Below are 17,728 nucleotides of genomic sequence, written 5' to 3'. Positions count from 1 at the left end.
CTGTAAGGGAGACAAAGGAGAGGATTGTACTTTCAGGGTTGCAAGATTCCGTCAATGCAGCTTTAAATAAAATAGAATTAGCTTATCTGGCTGTGATTCCTACACATAAGGCCGACATAAGGTTGCAGCCTCATAATATAATCTGAAGGCTCTGCCCTAGTTAATTGAATTCTGTGCTGCAATTTTAGTAGTCTGGGAATCTCCTGAATTAATGGCCATCCATAAACAGCAAATGAGCTTCCACCATAGCTCATATGAGCAGTCCCCCTTTTCTCTTATCTTACTTCCCCTCCCCCTCCAGCCATTTAACATCTGATTATGTATTTCCTGACACTCAAAAGCTGTTTCATGATTTTTTGACTTTCAGTCCATGTCAAACAGCTGAACTGCTGCTGTAAAATTCATTTTTGCCTAAATTGCCTAGGTAGTTTTAAGTGATAGTTTATGCTTTGCACACTAGTTATTCTTGAAAATGCATTGATTGAGATACCAGCTATTGCTTCCTCCTTTCTTCCTACCTCATATTTTTTGCCAAGGTTGCACTAAAATAAATGGTACTGAACTGCCCTGAAATTTGGTTTGAATTTAAAAACTGAAACAAAATGGCTTTAGTTTAGCTAAGGCCAGCTGTCCACTTAGCTCAATCAGTATGTTCTTCTATAAATGACAGCAGTTCTTCCAGGACTCAAGAAAAGAGATCTCACCTGTCATGTTATACGAACCTCCTCAAAGGGAGATGTTGGGGGGAAATTTTATTTCCTTTGAGCTGCTCCACCAATAAAATATTTTTTTTTTAAAAAAATTTATTCAAATGAGAAATTACATCTGATTCGTCTGGAGGACAGAGGCAGAATTCTGTAACTGAGGCAGTATTGTCTCCCCGTGCAAATATGTTCAATTTTCCAATTTGTTCTCATTCCTATATTCAAACCAACATCTATAATAGCATTCCTCCATCCTTCTCTGTCTTTTTCTCTGTCTCTCTCTCTTTTTCCTGGTATAACTTATTTCAAAAACGTAATGAAACAAGGCTAATATTATCCATGACACTTTTACACTGTGTAGAAAATTAAAAAATGAACACTGTTTAATCCAAATACCAAATCTATTTTTATACTTCACAATGTGTTACCTTATATACCGTATATCTATAAAATTTATTGACCTGCATTAATAATAAACATTTGTTTAATTTTCTGTATGCAAATAAACCTATTTTTCTAGATAACATTGTCTTTACTTACCTCACTGGCAATAGTTGAGTGAGGTTTTTTGAATAACCAGCCATCCTGGCATGTAGTAAATGACTCGCTAGAAAAGTTGTTGGTAAGTTGAGCCAGTGGATACGTACAATTATGCCAGCTGTTATTCCACTTTATGTCATGCCTCTGACATTGCGAAGAGTTCAACAGGCTTGAGGCTTGAATGGTGATGTTGTATTCCTCTTCAAGCGTCCATTCACATGGCTTCTTCAGTTCAGATACAAAAGATATCCGGCACCAATATTGCTCAGGGTCTCGTCCCAGAAATACAATCCCAACAAATAGAAAGGAGAAGGTAATGCCAGTCTGGCAGAGGAGGAGGAAGACCTTCTTTTGAAACTTTCCAAAGTCTCCAGCCTGTTTTAAAACCTCATCAAAAGACGGCATTGTAAACTCTAGTTGACACACACACACACACACACACACACACACACACACACACACACACACACACACAAAGACACTCCAGCAGTAAGTTGGATGAATCCAAATGAAAGCGGTGGTAACTTTGTGACTATGTAAAGAGTATTTCCTATAGCTCAGACATTCTCTTTCTCTCTCTCTCTTTCCCAATCTCTCCCTCCCTCTCTCCCATTCTGCCTTCCTCACAAATGTCACGAAGTAATATAAGCAAAGCTGGGACAGATCAAAGTTTCATTCCCTCCTCTTTTTTTTCTTTCGTTCTGAAAGACTCACACACATCCACACATGTGCACGCGCAGCTATTATGTTACTTTGGCACAATGTGTACACAGCGCAATGTAGGATTTCACGATGAATTTGGCACACCTACAGTCCCAAAGAGGTCTATATTTCTTATTTATTTTTCCCAAGAGAGTACGTAGTATTAAAAACTCTTAACACTTTAGTGACCAACAATTAGGAAATAGGAGGTTTAAAGCAGAACTGAAGATTCAGCCAATATGCCCAGAAGGCAATGCCAACATGTCATATAGTAATACAAAAATTATGAAAAGAATCCATAGAAATCTATTAAGCATCTATAAAAATCAATATTTTTCCCTCCCTGTGTTTAAAGACAATGAAGGGATGATGGTTTTAAGAGAAAAAGTGATGCCCAAAGTAAGATAATAGTCTTACTTTGGGAGGGGAAATTAATTAAGTTTTTATACTAATTTACGCAGTTACACCAGGGGTGGGGTTCAGACAGTACAGAATGGTTCAGGCGAATCTGTAGTTCCAACAATCCGTTGATCCAACCCACCCGCCCCCGATCTATTCCGTTTGAAGCCCAACTGATCAGTGTGGCAGAGTGGATTGCCACTTCTCAGCTGTTTTACACACCAGGGCAGCAGGAAAAGATAAGATTTAGTGCTGATTTCAAACGCAATGTGCGCGCACAAAGCGAACTGGTTGTTACACCTGTTGAATCTCACCACTGAGTCCCCACTACATAAATCTATACACTATTGGTCAGTAATCAATATTCAAGTTCACCCCTTAAGTAGACTATTTAGACAACAAAATAAAACTCAAATACAGTAAGGTAAAATAGCTTTAATGAATTTACATAACTTGTAAAATAATCAAGCAACGAATTAGCGAACACCTAGACGCAAACAAAATAACACCAAAAGCCAACATGGGTTTGTCAAAAAAAAGGTCATGCCAGACTAATCCTATTGCATTCTTTGATAATGTGACAAAATTAGTGGACCAGAGGAATGCCGTCGATATAGTTTACTTGGACTTCAGTAAGGCATTTGATAAGGTAGACCATAACCTACTACTAGATACAAATACAATAGTAGAGTTGGAAGGGACCTTGGAGGACTTCTAGTCCAACCCCCTGCCTAGTCAGGAAACCCTATACTGTTTCAGACAAATAGCGATCCAACATCTTCTTAAAGACTTCCAGTGTTTGGGGCATTGACAACTTCTGGAGGCAAGCTGTTCCACAGATAAAGTAGAAGAATGTGGGTTAGACAGCATCACCACCGGATGGATTTGTAACTGGCTGACCAACCGCACTCAACATGTAGTCCTCAATGGAACTGCATCTTCATGGAGGCAAGTATGCAATGATGTACCCCAAGGCTCTGTTTTAGGCCCAGTACTCTTCAACATCTTCATCAATGATTTGGATGAGGGAATAAGTGGGGATGAGGGACTAAATGGGGAACTCATCAAATTTGCAGATGACACCAAGCTGGCAGGAATAGCCAACACTCCAGAAGATAGGCTAAAGATACAGAAGGATCTTGACAAACTTGAACATTGGGCACTATCTAATAAAATGGAATTCAATGGTGAAAAGAGTAAGGTTCTACATTTAGGCAAGAAAAACGAAATGCACAGGTACAATATAGGTGGTGCCTTGGTCAATAGTAGTAACTGTGAGAGGGATTTTGGAGTCCTAGAGGACAACCATTTAAATATGAGCCAGCAGTGTGCAGCAGCTGCCAAAAAAGCCAACACAGTTCTAGGCTGCATAAACAGAGGGATAGAATCAAGATCACGTGAAGTGTTAATACCACTTTATAATGCCTTGGTAAGGCCACACTTGGAATACTGCATTCAGTTTTGGTCGCCATGATGTAGAAAAGATGTGGAGACTCTAGAAAGAGTGTGGAGAAGAGCAACAAAGAAGATTAGGGGACTGGAGATTAAAACATATGAAGAACGGTTGCAGGAACTGGGTATGTCTAGTTTAATGAAAAGAAGGACTAGGGGAGACATGATAGCAGTCTTCTAATATCTCAGGGGTCGCCATAAAGAAGAGAGTCAAACTATTTTCCAAGGCACCTGAGGGTAGAACAAGAAGCAATGGGTGGAAACTAATCAAGGAGAGAAGCAACTTAGAACTAAGGAGAAATTTCCTAACAGTTAGAACAATTAATCAGTGGAACAGCTTGCCTCCAGAAGTTGTGAATGCCCCAACACTGGAAGTCTTTAAGAAGATGTTGGATAGCCATTTGTCTGAAATGGTATAGGGTTTCCTGCCTATGCAGGAGGTTGGACTAGAAGACCTCCAAGGTCCCTTCCAACTCTGCTATTGTATTGTATTGTAAGCCACCCAGTCACCCTATAGGAGAGATAGGCAGCATAGAAATTTAATAAATAAAAAGTAAAATAATAAAAATGTGATTGTTTACTCTACAGTACTTTATTACAATTCATTCTTCCCATAAAGAGCCCACCTGACATGCCACTTTTGAATTTGAATCCACACATAACATAATAATCTTCTGAGCCAACAGGGATTTTGTAAATTATAGGGTTCAAAATATATTGTGAAAATGAAATGAAGAATATAGAAAAAACATGAATTAGAGTTTCAATTGCACTCCGTCCACAATACCTCTCCTCTTTTTTAAAAAAGAAATTGTCTTTTAGAATTGCTGAGTGGACAATATTAGAACGTATCAGAATAAATGTCATACAATACTTTATTATAAAGAGTGATTCCAACTTTCTGTCCATCTAGGGGTTGAAAACCCTATTTCCAATTATTATATTTGTAGGAGTTCTATTGTGATTTATCTCTCTATTACTATTGATTATCCTTTTAGCAGTGGTGAAATTCATTTTTTTTTACTACTGGTTCTGTGGGCGTGGCTTGGAGGGCATGATGTGTCTTGGTGTGTATGGCTTGGTGGGCATGGCAGGGGAAGGATACTGCAAAATCTCCATTCCCACCCTACTCTGGGGCCAGTCAGAGGTGGCATTTGCCGGTTATTTATTATTTATTTATTTATTTATTTATTTAAACTTATTAGTCGCCCCCTCTCCCCACAGGGACTCGGGGCGACGTACACAAGCAACAGTCAGCACAGTGTCATACAGAGGAGGTAAAAAATAAATAAATAAATTACAATACTCAAAAAGGTTAAAACCCCAATAACTTTAAAAGTTTAAAAACTAAAATTAACAATTAAAAATGACCGAGGGGTGGAAAAGTTGTAGAGTTATGCCAGGCCGGCTAGCCGAAACAGGTGGGTCTTCATTTTACTGCGGAAGGAGCGGAGATCGGTTGTTGTCCTAATGTCTGGGGGGAGGTCGTTCCAAAGGGTAGGGCCCGCCACAGAGAAGGACCTACTCCTGGGCACTGCCCTCTGACAATCTCTAGAGGACGGCACCCGGAGGAGACCCTCTCTGTGTGAGCGAATGGGCCGCAGGGATGTATGGGGCAGGACACGATCCCGCAGGTAACTAGGCCCTATGCCATGGAGCGCTTTGAAGATGGTGACTAACACCTTGAAGCGCACCCGGTAGGCCACAGGAAGCCAGTGCAGCTCGCGCAGGAGAGGTGTTATATGGGAGAACCTCGATCTCCCCATAATTACCCGCGCGGCTGCATTCTGGACCAACTGCAGTCTCCGGGTGCACCTCAAGGGGAGCCCCATGTAGAGAGCATTACAGTAGTCCAGGCGAGACGTCACCAGCGCATGAGTGACTGTGCGCAGGGTTCTCCAAACTACTCAAAATTTCTGCTACCGGTTCTCCAGAACCTGTCAGAACCTGCTGGATTTCACCTTTGCTTTTGAGCATTATTCTAGCTTCTTTGTATCCCAACCTCAGAAGCATCTGAGAGACAAACCCAATCTAAGTACTTTCCAATCACAGTGAATGTACGTGTCCCAGTCCCAGAATAATGTTGCAGGATTCCATGTGGGTCAGTTACTGGTCACTGGGTCTGGTCCTGGTGACAAATCCAGGTTGGATCCTGCAACTTTCTTTTCTACCTCCTACACCCAAGAAGTCTGAAATCACCAGTTAGAATTAGGTTTCTTTGTGGGCAAAAGTTCAATTAAGTAATGTTTTCTCAAAAGATTTCTGATCAGAGTTCTGCATTTAGAGTGCAGTTCACTTCATATATGGGCTTTGAAACTATATTGTTCCCTCAGTCTAAGTTCCCCTGCCATACCAAAGTTTGGTTGTGAATTATTGAAGTGTAGCTGATGTATTCTGAGCAATTCTTGGTTATAAAAGCGATCTTAAGTCTGGAATACTTATTTATGCTTTCTGGATAGCATTTATGAAGTGGGCTCTATAATTTCCAATTTAGGGTCAAATAAACAAGACATTGAATGCAACTGAAACTTGCAGTTTCATCAACCATTACTATTTAAAAGTTCACATCATAGATAAATTCTCTTAAGTGTTTTAAGGATTATGAATAACAAATATTAAACTTTTGTTTTTGCAGTGTAGGAAGTTAGCACCCACCCCTCTCCTAGGAAAATGAGACATTTTAGGAAATATTAAAATGGCAGAATATTTCCCCTGAAAGGGAGGCAGAATTACCTTTGTCAATGGACCATTAAGCCTGATCCAGGCTATTCTACATAACAAAGATCTACCTCCTTCAGGCAGAGACTTAGTAGGAGTTGCCCAAAACCCTTTCATTACATCATCACCCAGCAAAGGCTCAACCAAGCCTGGGATTCTGGACAGCCTACAGCAGGGGTGTCCAAACTTGGGAACTTTAAGACTTGTGGACAATTCTGGGAGTTGAAGTGCACAAGTCTTAAAGTTCCCAAGTTTGGACACCCAGGCCTACAGAGTTGCCCCTTCATGGCCCCATGGGAGTCTGACAACCAATCAGAATACAAGCTCAAATTCAAAAGCCCAGAGAGGATATAAAACTCAGGTACTCTCAGCATCCCTTTTTGTACCCCCAAGACCTCAAACCTTGTGGTCATGTCCATCATCAATAAACCTTCTTTCCAAGCAACTTCCACGAATCCAGTGTCTTTTTCCCCACTTGGAACTGAACCCAGATGGACATTTCTTCCAACAGCAGTTTATTAATTTGTTTATTTTTACTGTTCATTCCACACAGTCTCTACAATTCTCGGAAGCTCTTTAAAAAAATTAAGATCTTTTACAATGACTTTTGTGCATAAACACAAAAAACACAAAGCAGTAGCCTCAAAAAAACAACAACCCCAGAACACAAATAGCCAGGAGAAATAAACAACAAAGGTCTTCCTATGAAACTGGATTGCTCGCTTCTGAAAAGTTGTTAGTGAAGTAGTGAGACATACGTCCCCGAGAAGATGTTCCAAAGCTTAGGCATAGCCATCAAAGTGATCTCCTTCAATATGAATCTCAAAAATGGTTGGGTGTAACAAGAGAGCTTCTGAACATGATCATATGAGATAAGCCAGTCATTAAAATATCATGGTCCTAAATCATTCAGAGCTGTAAAGGTCATAACCAGTGGTTAGACTTTTCCCTGGAAGCTAAGATAGCTCTCTCAGGAAGAGAATCTGTTTTCTGTAGTAAGTCCTGTTAAAGTATTGATTGATTATGCACCATCAAGTTGGTGTCAATTATTAGCAGACACATAAATAGATGTTCTCCATGACTGTCCCTCTTAACATATGGATGCTTACACATTATTTTTCAGGCAGTTGTTTCCAAAGACTTTAAAGCCAGGGCTGTGTGAAGTGCACTGTGGTGATATTATATAACCATGATGATGAATCTTTGGCATGGGGGCCAGAGGTGGCAGAGCCCTCTCTGCTGGCATGCGCACCATTACCCCAAGTCAGAGCTCCATGGCGTTTCTTTTGTGAGCTTCTGTTTCCCTGAAAATGACAAAACAGAAGCTCACGAAAGAAAAAGATCTTACCTCTTGCTGCGCTGCCGATGTTGGGATGCCCCATCTCCCCCCCCGGCCCGCTGATCTTTGGGTCTCTGCTGTGCATGCATGCACATACATGTGTGTGCATGCCCATACATGTGCATGTCATCGTGTGCACATGTTCACATGTGCATCTTTCAGTATGGGCATGCACGCTTTTGCGGTTTGAGCACTTGGTGTCTAAAAGGTTTTGTCATCACTGTTATATAATATGGAGGTAAGTGTCATGTGGACTAGATCTGCATATTTTAGGAAAGGGCTGAGTTGGCATCCCCTCCTGACTCCTGGCCCCTGTCAAAATTTGGCCTTCTAGGTCCTGTTTAGAAAAACTCCCAAATGAGGAGCTCACGTTTTAAAAGAGAGGAGACCATTTCATTCCATCTGAAGTTGAGAAATCCTTTCATGAGCAAGACTCTTAAAATTGGAGTATTAGGGAATGGTCAGGTATCCCTGGGCAGAATGTTCTTTAATGACCTTCTTACTACCTCTTGCAGTAAGGCATTTATCATTTCAGCCACCCATTCAGCCAATAGATTTGTTGTAGCATCTGTTGCTACTCAGAATAGGCAAATATACATATTGACCTTACTTCTTAAAGAATCATTAAAAAAATCCTGTCTATGGGTTGCACAACCCTGAACAGTCAGGGTTTGAATCAGTGGTGAGTTCCGGATCCCGTTGCAACCGGTATGGTGCAACGGGACCCGGCATCCCCCACATATGCACGTGCGCAGCGTGCGCGCGCACACGTGCAGTGCATGCATGTGTCCTTACCTCTGTGACGTTCCAGCTGCTTGACGGAGTGCTGCGCAGGCACTGTACTCTGTGCACGTGCGCAGAAAGAGCTCAAATACAGGTAAGGAGCTCAGGCGGGCGGGTGGGCCCTCCGGAGCACCGTACTGGAACGGTACCCGGTGCTCCTGGCAGGCACTGGTACACCCATACCAGGGCGTACCCCCTGCAACTCACCACTGGTTTAAATGTGGTGGAATTACCAAGGTATAGGACTGGGACCAGGGAGCCCATGATTCAGATCCACTTCTAATCATTGAAATTCCCTTAGTGGCTTTGAGCCAGTCAATACTTCTTAATTTTCCTCATAGAGTTGTTGTCAAGAGATACACCTGGAGGGAGGAGGACTGTATATATTTCTTTGAGTTTATGCAAGCAGTATTGATTCAAGCCTACAGCACAGTGATGGCTAACCTTTTGCAGTGCGAGTGCCCAAAGCATGTACATGTCCGTGCGAATGTGTGTGTATGTGCCCAACCCCCCAAAGGCAATGTACATGCCCTCACCCCTATGCATGCACATGCCATATGCGCCCCGCCCCCACACATGCGCACGCAGGCCCCTATGCACCTGACCCCTCACATGGACACCTGACCCCTTGCATGTGTGGCAGAGACCCGATGATCAGTTGGCTGGCAGGAGGCACATGTGCATGCACTGTGGAGCTGAATTAGGGCACCAGCCCGCGTATCCACAGAGAGGGCGCTTCATGCCACCTGTGGCAAGCATTCCATGGGCTCACCATCACAGCTATAGCACAATCGCTGTTAAATATTTAAATTTATAGGCAGGGCCGGATTTAGATGAAAAGAGGCCCTAGGCTATTCCACTTATGGGGCCCTTTCACCTCCCATTTTTAAGTTTATAAATTACATGAGAGATAATAAAATACATCATTACTGTGATATATATCAATATATTAAATGAAACATGTTGTAATTGGTACTAACCTTTATAAAAAATGTGGCCAGGATAATAAATAAAAATAAAAGGCCCCTCTTGATCTTGAGGCCCTAGGCTGAAGCCTAGTTAGCCTATAGGAAAATCCGGCCCTGTTTATAGGCATGCCCTTTGCAAAACCGTAAGGATTCCCTTAAAATGGTTCTCAAACATTTCAATTTGATCACCTTCGTACAACCAATTTTTTTTTAAAGGCAGAAAGATTTATGACCTGATTTACCACAGAAAATCATTTTCATCTCTTTTCATCTAAAACTATATTACAAACGTTAGTTGACCTACTCATCAATAAATAAATTATTTATATTTGTGTCTTTGTATGATTTCTTTTTCTCTTTGCCTCCCTTTTCCAAAAGGTAGCAACACTTGATAGATTTATTAAGCATTTCCCAGACTTCCAGGGTCAACTGGCAGCTTGCAGATTAGCCTTGAGTCATGGGAAATGTCATTTGTCCCATCTGCTACATCCTATCCACAGGGTTCCCAACTTTGGGAAGGATGAAAAAATCTTTAAATAATGTGCATCATTGTTTCCATCAAACTAAAGCATTTTAAAAACTATTTCTTCATTCTAAATACAAGCTGTACAAATATAACGAACTGCCATAGGAAGAAATCTAGGTTTGAAGAAGAGTACTTGATGCACATGTCTAGATGGATGGATAAAATATTTAAATTAATAAGTAGAATCAAAATTGACTTATATTAGGAAAAAGGATTTTCGAAGTAAATGAAGTTAATGATTCTTTTAAATCTGTGTATGTATGCAAGCAATTCTCATAAAAGTCAACTACAATACATATATCTTCATGTCATATATATATACTGTAAGTATATCTGAGGTGGTATTCAGCAGGTTCTGACCAGTTCTGGAGAACCAGAAGTGGAAATTTTGAGTACTTCAGAGAACCGGGAAATACCACCTCTGACTGGCCCCGCCCCCATCTATTCTCTGCCTCCCGAGTCCCAGCTGATCGGGAGGAAATGGAGATTTTACAGTCTCCTTCCCCTGCCACGCCCACCAAGCCACGCCCACACCACCCTCACCCAGCCACACCCGCAGAAGCTGTAATAAAAAAAATTGAATCCCACCATTGATGTATATAATATATACAGCATGGATGGAGTTGGGGATGGAGATGGAGGTGTGTGTGTGTGTGTGTGTGTGTGTGTGTGTGTTTGTATACACACAAATATATATACCGGTATATACATATCCATATATACATATCTGTACACACACATACATACATACAGATATTTAAATATTCATGTTATATTATAGAATTAAATTATTAATGGTCAATGTTTTTTATTCACCAGCAGGAAAAACTGGCTCATTAAGTATTTAAATTAGTATATGCAATTCAAATATATCAGAGTTAAAAGGTTAATGTCACCCTCTACAAAGCTGCTTTCGAGACAGGCATACGTAGTACTTAAAGTAGTGCTTTCCCCTTTATCCCAATACATGAGTTCAATTTGATGCCCATCACTGACTATTTTGTGGGTGGCAAACGGGAAGGTTACCCAGTACTCATTGGCTATTATAGGCTGGGACAGGCCCAGCTGCTCTCCTAAAATCTCTAAGCATCATCTTCTAGGACTATTTTTCCAGCAGGAGTGCCTTTTTCTTTGAAACAGTTCTCCTATGTGCCTGTTAGGTTTCCAACCAATTGCCAGGTCATTTACCTGCATCAGTCTAACCAATAACAGTGGGGAAGGAAACACTATAAAATCAAAAGGATCTCAGCTGCTTCATAGTGATGGGCTGCTGCTAAAACAAAGCAATGCTGTGGCATAACCTTGAAAGGTGACCATAGAAGCCTCTAATTGTGGACTCTGTCTGGCAAGAACAAAGAGTGGCGCAGTGGTTAGAGTGCAGTACTGCAGGCTACTTCTGCTGCCTGCTGGCTGCCTGCAATTCGGCAGTTCAAATCTCACCAGGCTCCAGGTTGACTCTGCCTTCCATCCTTCGGAGGTCAGTAAAATAGTGGGGGCAATATGCTGATTCTGTAAACCACTTAGAGAGAGCTGTAAAGCACTGTAAAGTGGTATATAACTCTAAATGCTATTGCTAAGTGCTATTATTCACAAAGAATATGCACCTATTACACTTGTAGCAATTCTAGGTGGTCAGATGACTGATAACAGTAACAAACAAACACTTAGACATCCTGCATAGCTCAGCTAAAAGTTAGGAATAGAGATAGCCAGGAGCAAACAGAATGTGTATTTGATAATTCCTGGAGCATTCATTAGCCAAGGCTTAGGAATAGGGATGGCTAGAGACCAATAGAACAAATTGTTAGATCATTACTAAACTGTTTATTAGATGATGTTTCTTATATATCCTGCCTTGTCCCGCCTTCTGCTTTAGTGAAAGTGTATAAAGCTTTCTTAATCCTTTGCTCTGGGTCCTGGCATTTTGCTGGCTGGGGCCCCTTTTGTTGAAGCGCTTCAATAAAAGGAAACAAAATCTGCACTTCATGTCCAGTGTTCTTCATCAGTTTTGCTACCAGGCTCAAACCCGAATAGGGGACAACAATTGTACAAGTCTGCTTACACCTGCCAATGACTCCTTGGCCTCCCTTTGGTGCTCTTTCCCCACAGCTTTCAAACTTTACTTAAAAGGAGTTTGAGAATCAGCTGATAGCAGCTGATCACTGAATTTCATTTTTATTTATTGATACAGCCATCTCCAAATGAGGCTCTGGATGACATATGATAAGGCAAAACAATAAACCCTTCTTATTTGAATCATTAAAAACAACAAAACATGCAGAGAAGCAAAACTGCGAGAGAGAATTTAAAGAACACACACGGCATATTATAAAGTCTGCCTGTTTTTAAGCAGGCCTGTTGGAAAACTGCATCCTGAGAGATTTCTAGAAGGACAATAAATCTTTTGCATAAAGTCGAATAGTGCTGTTCCAAAATATAGTTATTCTGGAAAGGAATCTGATCACCAGCTGACATTGGCTGATTATGAGGTGCAATATCAATATACCTCACACAAAACACTTGTACCTGACCTGAGTGAGTTTTGAAAGATGGCTAAACCTGCCAGTTTAGTTATCTCTCAGATTTAACGTCCTCCAGTTTCTTTCTTAGTCCTAGTCCCATCCCACATTAAGAAGTTAGGATAGGATGGGGAGGGAAACAAACCAATGAAAATCCTTATTCTGAACAGCTCTATGTGTTATAAATTAATGGGGCAGCAAAATGTATGCTAGTGGTGTTTTCTGCCTGAAAAAAGGATTGGTGGAACATAGAAGAACCCATTCTATGTATTTTTCTCAGCAAAATATGGAAATTCTTTGGAATTCCCTGATGGCTATCTTTTCCCTGGAAAACCCAGGAATTGCTTGATGATGTCATCTAAGTGTCAACCAGGTCTGATCATGCTTAGTTTTTCTTGAGAATTATCACTGAATATGTGGTGAAACTCACATTTCTAAAATATCTCTTGTTAGGGCTCCTGATTTAAAATGCTTATTTAGGTGTGAAAATGAAGTGATTTCTTCAGACTTTTATAAATTTGACTGAGACTCAGTATTATTATATTTATTGGTATCATTTTTTTTCAGCCAGAAAAGCACACCGTATCAATGTCAGTAGTCTCTTGTTACTGAAGTATATTTAATTTAGCCTCAGCCCAACGATCACATACCAGCTACCTTTCAGGCTCATAGCCTCCATATTAATGGCGCATAAGCCTACAATATTTTTCTAGATTCCCTGAGAAATAGAACTTGGATCAAGTAGATTTCCAAATAAAGGGGAAGTTTCTTTTGAGCTGAGCATGACTCCTAAAGATTGAAAGGGTGCATCTATGTTTGTTCTTGGCAACAATATAGTAATTGTTTACTACTGACCTCTGGATTTCTTTAAAAGAAAACTGAGTCTTGCTGATCTTCTCTGGATATCTGGATGTGGTATCTAAATCTATTTTTAAAAGACTGCAATCCTTGCAGGAACCAGGCTGCCCAACTGGAGGTGAATGGCGGTTGAGCAAAATTGCACATATGCAGGATCTAGGTTGCACACACCTTCGCCGCGGTCCATGGAGAAATGGTCTTCCACAAAACTGGTCCCTGGTGCCAAAAAGGTTGGGGACCCCTGCTCTAAAGGGCAACAAACTGTATTCAGTGGAATTTATTCCTCAGCGTATCAATCTAAGGTTTCATTCTCAAATTAATTGCACCTTTGGCTTTCTGCTTCTGAATGCTTCTGAAAATTTCAAGTGTGGCATCAGATCTAATGAAATGGGAAGCTCTTGCATTTTGAAAGCTTGTTATTATAGCGGTTACAAAAATGGTTTGAAACATTTGGGTAATCCCCTTGACAAGCTGGCTACTATTACTTCATTCTATTCACTGAAATCTCCCACATTCCCAGAAGCTGGAAAGTCAAGAGTTTCACATTGTTTGGTTGGGTTGTCCCGGTATCCTACCACATTTCCGTGGTAGTTTTGCCCTAGGAATGAAGATATTCAGGGTTAGGTTGGAGCCAAATTGTTCAAAAGCTGTTCTGAACTATTTGTTGGCAGAGTTTCATACTAGTTTCTTCTGAGGAAATTCAGTGTTCTCTTGCTTAGCTTTTGTTATTTAAAGGGATTCTTCTCTATTAATATGGATAGAGGTTAGACATTCCCGAAGAGAGAATCAGAAAGGAGCAGTGAACATCTGATCCAGTGTAATTGATTATTTCCAACAAAAGTATTGTTGAAAGAAATGTCCTTCTGGGTTCAGCTCCAAGTGGGGAAAAAGACACTGGAGACATGGAGGCTGCTTGGAAAGATGGTTTAATGGTGGACAGGACCACATGCCTTGAGTCCTGAACAGAAAAGGTGATCACATGCTTCAATGTTGGGTGAGGAACAAGAGAAAGGCCGAGGAAGGGGCTGAAAGAAGCTTCCTGTCTTGTTTCATTTTAGAAGGAGTTATCTAACCAATCCAGTCTCTACTGGGTTGGGGACAATCTGATTGGATGAATCCCAACTATGAAATTGGCATTGCATTTCTTTGAACTACTTGGACAGATGTTTTCTGGCTTTCATTTCTTTGGATTTTTAATATGATGTTCTGAAAACATGTTTTGTAGTTATCCATTCACTTTTTTTCCTCAGTACGTATTTATGCAAACATGGCATTGATTGCATCAGAATATATATTTTTTAATCTACTATTATGAGCAATTATTGATGTTTATTACTGTTGGAAGAAATGTCCTTCTGGGTTCGGCTCCAAGTGGGGAAAAAGACACTGGAGACATGGAGGCTGCTTGGAAAGATGGTTTTAATGGTGGACAGGACCACATGGCTTGAGTCCTGAACAGAAAAGGTGATCGCATGCTTCAATGTGGTGGAGAAGAAGAGAAGAGCCGAGGGAGGGGCTTGCTAGGCTTTTTATAACCTGTTCAGACCCACTTCTCTGTTTCCTGTTCCGGTGTAAGAAATGTATTCTGATTGGTTGTCAGACTCACATGGGCCCATGCAGGGGCAACTCTCTAGGCTGAGTCCAGGTTTGGTTGAATTCTCAGAGTTCTCAGATGCCATGTGGTCAGTTGAGTAAAGTGCCAATATTATCATGCCTTAATCCCATCACTCTGGAGCTGAAGGGGAGAACTCTTTATTATGTAAAGTGAACTAGCTCAGGCTTTAATGGCTCATTGGCAAAGGGGGATGGGCAGGAAGCTGCATGCAGCTATTCTGTCTTTTAAAACATGTTTCTTCCTTTTCACATCCAGAGAAATATTCTGCCTTTTCAATATTTCCTAGGATATTATATTATTCTGGGAGAGGACTGGGTGATAACTTTCCACAACACTTTGAATCATATTTATTTATTTGTGTGTGTTTGCTAATCAGACATATTAGCATAAATGTTCCTTTGTAATTTCTCTGAAGTTGCTCTTTTGAGTTAAACTGACCTGACATTTCCCAGATTATTAATTACTCTAATTACCTGCAATGTGCAAATAATTGTGGCATAATTTCTGATAAATTCAGTTTATTATTTTGGAAAAGGACAATATTTTCTTTGAGCTTTAAATGGTTGATTTTATTTAGCTTTTTGTTTAAATTACCCAGCTGGAAAGAATATGACGAACATCAAGCATTATAAGACTGTTTGAGTAATAACTGTGAGAAAAGGGACCATATATGGTCACAGATATTTTTTTTTAGCAGTGTCTATCCTCCAAAAGATGTTTTCGTTCTCTTACAGTTGCTATTGCCAGATATTCTCTTCCTGTTATTCCTTCTGTGAGTGTCAATTCTCAAAAATAAAACTGGCTTAAACAGTCCTGTAGAAATCCCAAAACTGGCTATTTAATGCAGAGATCTATGATAGTCAAATTGTGAACCTAGGTCAACATTCCTCAAGCTGCTATCTTCCAGATACATTAAATTAAAACTCCCATCATTTCTGGATATCGTGACAAACAGAGAGGCCAAATAAGATGATGGGAGATGAAAGGAAATTGGAATGGCCTTGAAGGACAAGATCAAGACGCTATCAAAGCAATAGTGGGGCTGGAGTCTTTTAAAGAAGTTAATTTGAGAAAACTACCCAGACAAGCCCCTCTCTAATTCACACAAAGATAAATCAAGAGCGAAAGAATCACATTCAGACTGCTATCACAGTCTGAACAGTATATATTGGTTCCATATATTTGGAGTTTTAGACCTTTGGCATATAGTGTTTTGTGGCATGGCATGGCCACGGTGTGAGAAAAGGAAGAAGCTCAATTTTGGCCACAAAAGATAGCTGAGGAGGCTTTTATGCTTTTTATATTTACTGGTAGGCCTCAACTTACAACTTCTCATTTAGTGACCATTCGAAGTTACAAAAGCACTGAAAAACGTGAATAATGATTTTTTCACACTTACGACCATTGTAGCATCCCTGTGGTCACATGATCAAAATTCACATGCCTGATCACTGGCTCATATTTATATGGATTGCCGTGTCCTGTGATCACTTTTGCAACTTTCTGACAAACAAAGTCAATGGGGAATCCAGATTCACTTTATAACCTTGTTATTAACTTAACAACTGCAGGGATTCACTTAACAACTGTGGCAAGAAAGGTCCTAAAATAGGTCAAAGCTCACTTTACAATAATAATAATATAATATATTTATTTCTTAGCCGCACCCTCTCCCGAAGGACTCGGGGCGGCGTACAACGAAACATACGAAATAAATATGTAAACAAAACAAACATATAACAAAGACAAACAATGACTGTTGTCTTGCTTGGCAAAAGAAATTTTGGGTTCAGTTGTGGTCGTACCTGACTACCTGTACGGTGAAGTTATTTACAGCACGTATTTCCTAGATATATATAATACAATCCTGAGCTTCACCCAGTGTCAAGTAACATCTTAAGTCTTTCTCCCAGAGACTATGCGCCCCCCACCTAATTGTCTTGCTCTCTCTCACTTTTACCCCATCTCGTCCCCCTTGTTTCTGGCTTATCAAGAGAGAGGGGGGGGGAAAGGAACAGCTGGATTTACTGTAGTCTGCTCAGCACAAGTTGACTTTCTCCTGCATCTGCTTCAGGGGTGGGCTGCTACGGGTTCGCTTGGGGTCGGGAGAACCAGTAGCTAATGTTATGACCGGTTCAGAGAACCTCCAAATCCCACCCCTGGCTGGCCCCTCCCACCCCTTCCACCTCACCTCCCAGGAGTCTCCATGTGGCCCATTTTGGATACGAGGTAAGTGCAGGGCCTGCATGGAGGCTTGGGGAGGGGGAAAAACAGGCCTCCTGGAAGTTCCCGGAGGGCCTCCAAAGCCCGGGGAGGCAGTTTTCGCCCCGCCCCCCTGAGGATCGAAGAAAGCCTCTTGAGCCTGGGGAAGGTGAAAACATCACCCCCTGCCGTGGTGCATGAGGCTGACTAGGCCAAGCCCACCATGGCCACATCCACCCAGCAACCAGGCAGAGAACTTGTTGCTGAAATTTTTAAGTCCATCCAGATCTGCTCAGTCAAATATCCACTGCTTCTTCACTGAGGGAAGAACCTCTCTCGTGTTCTTCTGCCCAGCCCTTCCCCAGAGTCCAGGGCTTTGCCAATGACCAACAAATCTCTCCTT

The 17,728-nt window shown here is 41.0% G+C and overlaps 1 protein-coding gene across 1 annotated transcript in view; it reads right to left on the bottom strand.

Moving 5' to 3' along the window:
* Window positions 1-1,987, bottom strand: part of SLC22A3 (solute carrier family 22 member 3) — a 44,101-nt gene extending 42,114 nt beyond the window's left edge. The window contains exon 1 of the mRNA XM_081944530.1: window positions 1,245-1,987. Within this exon, the coding sequence (XP_081800656.1) occupies window positions 1,245-1,649 (405 nt within the window). The 5' untranslated portion in view covers window positions 1,650-1,987. The remainder of the gene's footprint in view (window positions 1-1,244) is intronic.
* Window positions 1,988-17,728: the final 15,741 nt, after the last annotated feature.

This window comes from Natrix helvetica, assembly GCF_964273705.1.
Source record: "Natrix helvetica genome assembly, chromosome: 2".
NCBI lineage: Eukaryota > Metazoa > Chordata > Lepidosauria > Squamata > Natricidae > Natrix > Natrix helvetica.
This window is presented reverse-complemented; position numbering and strand designations above follow the sequence as displayed.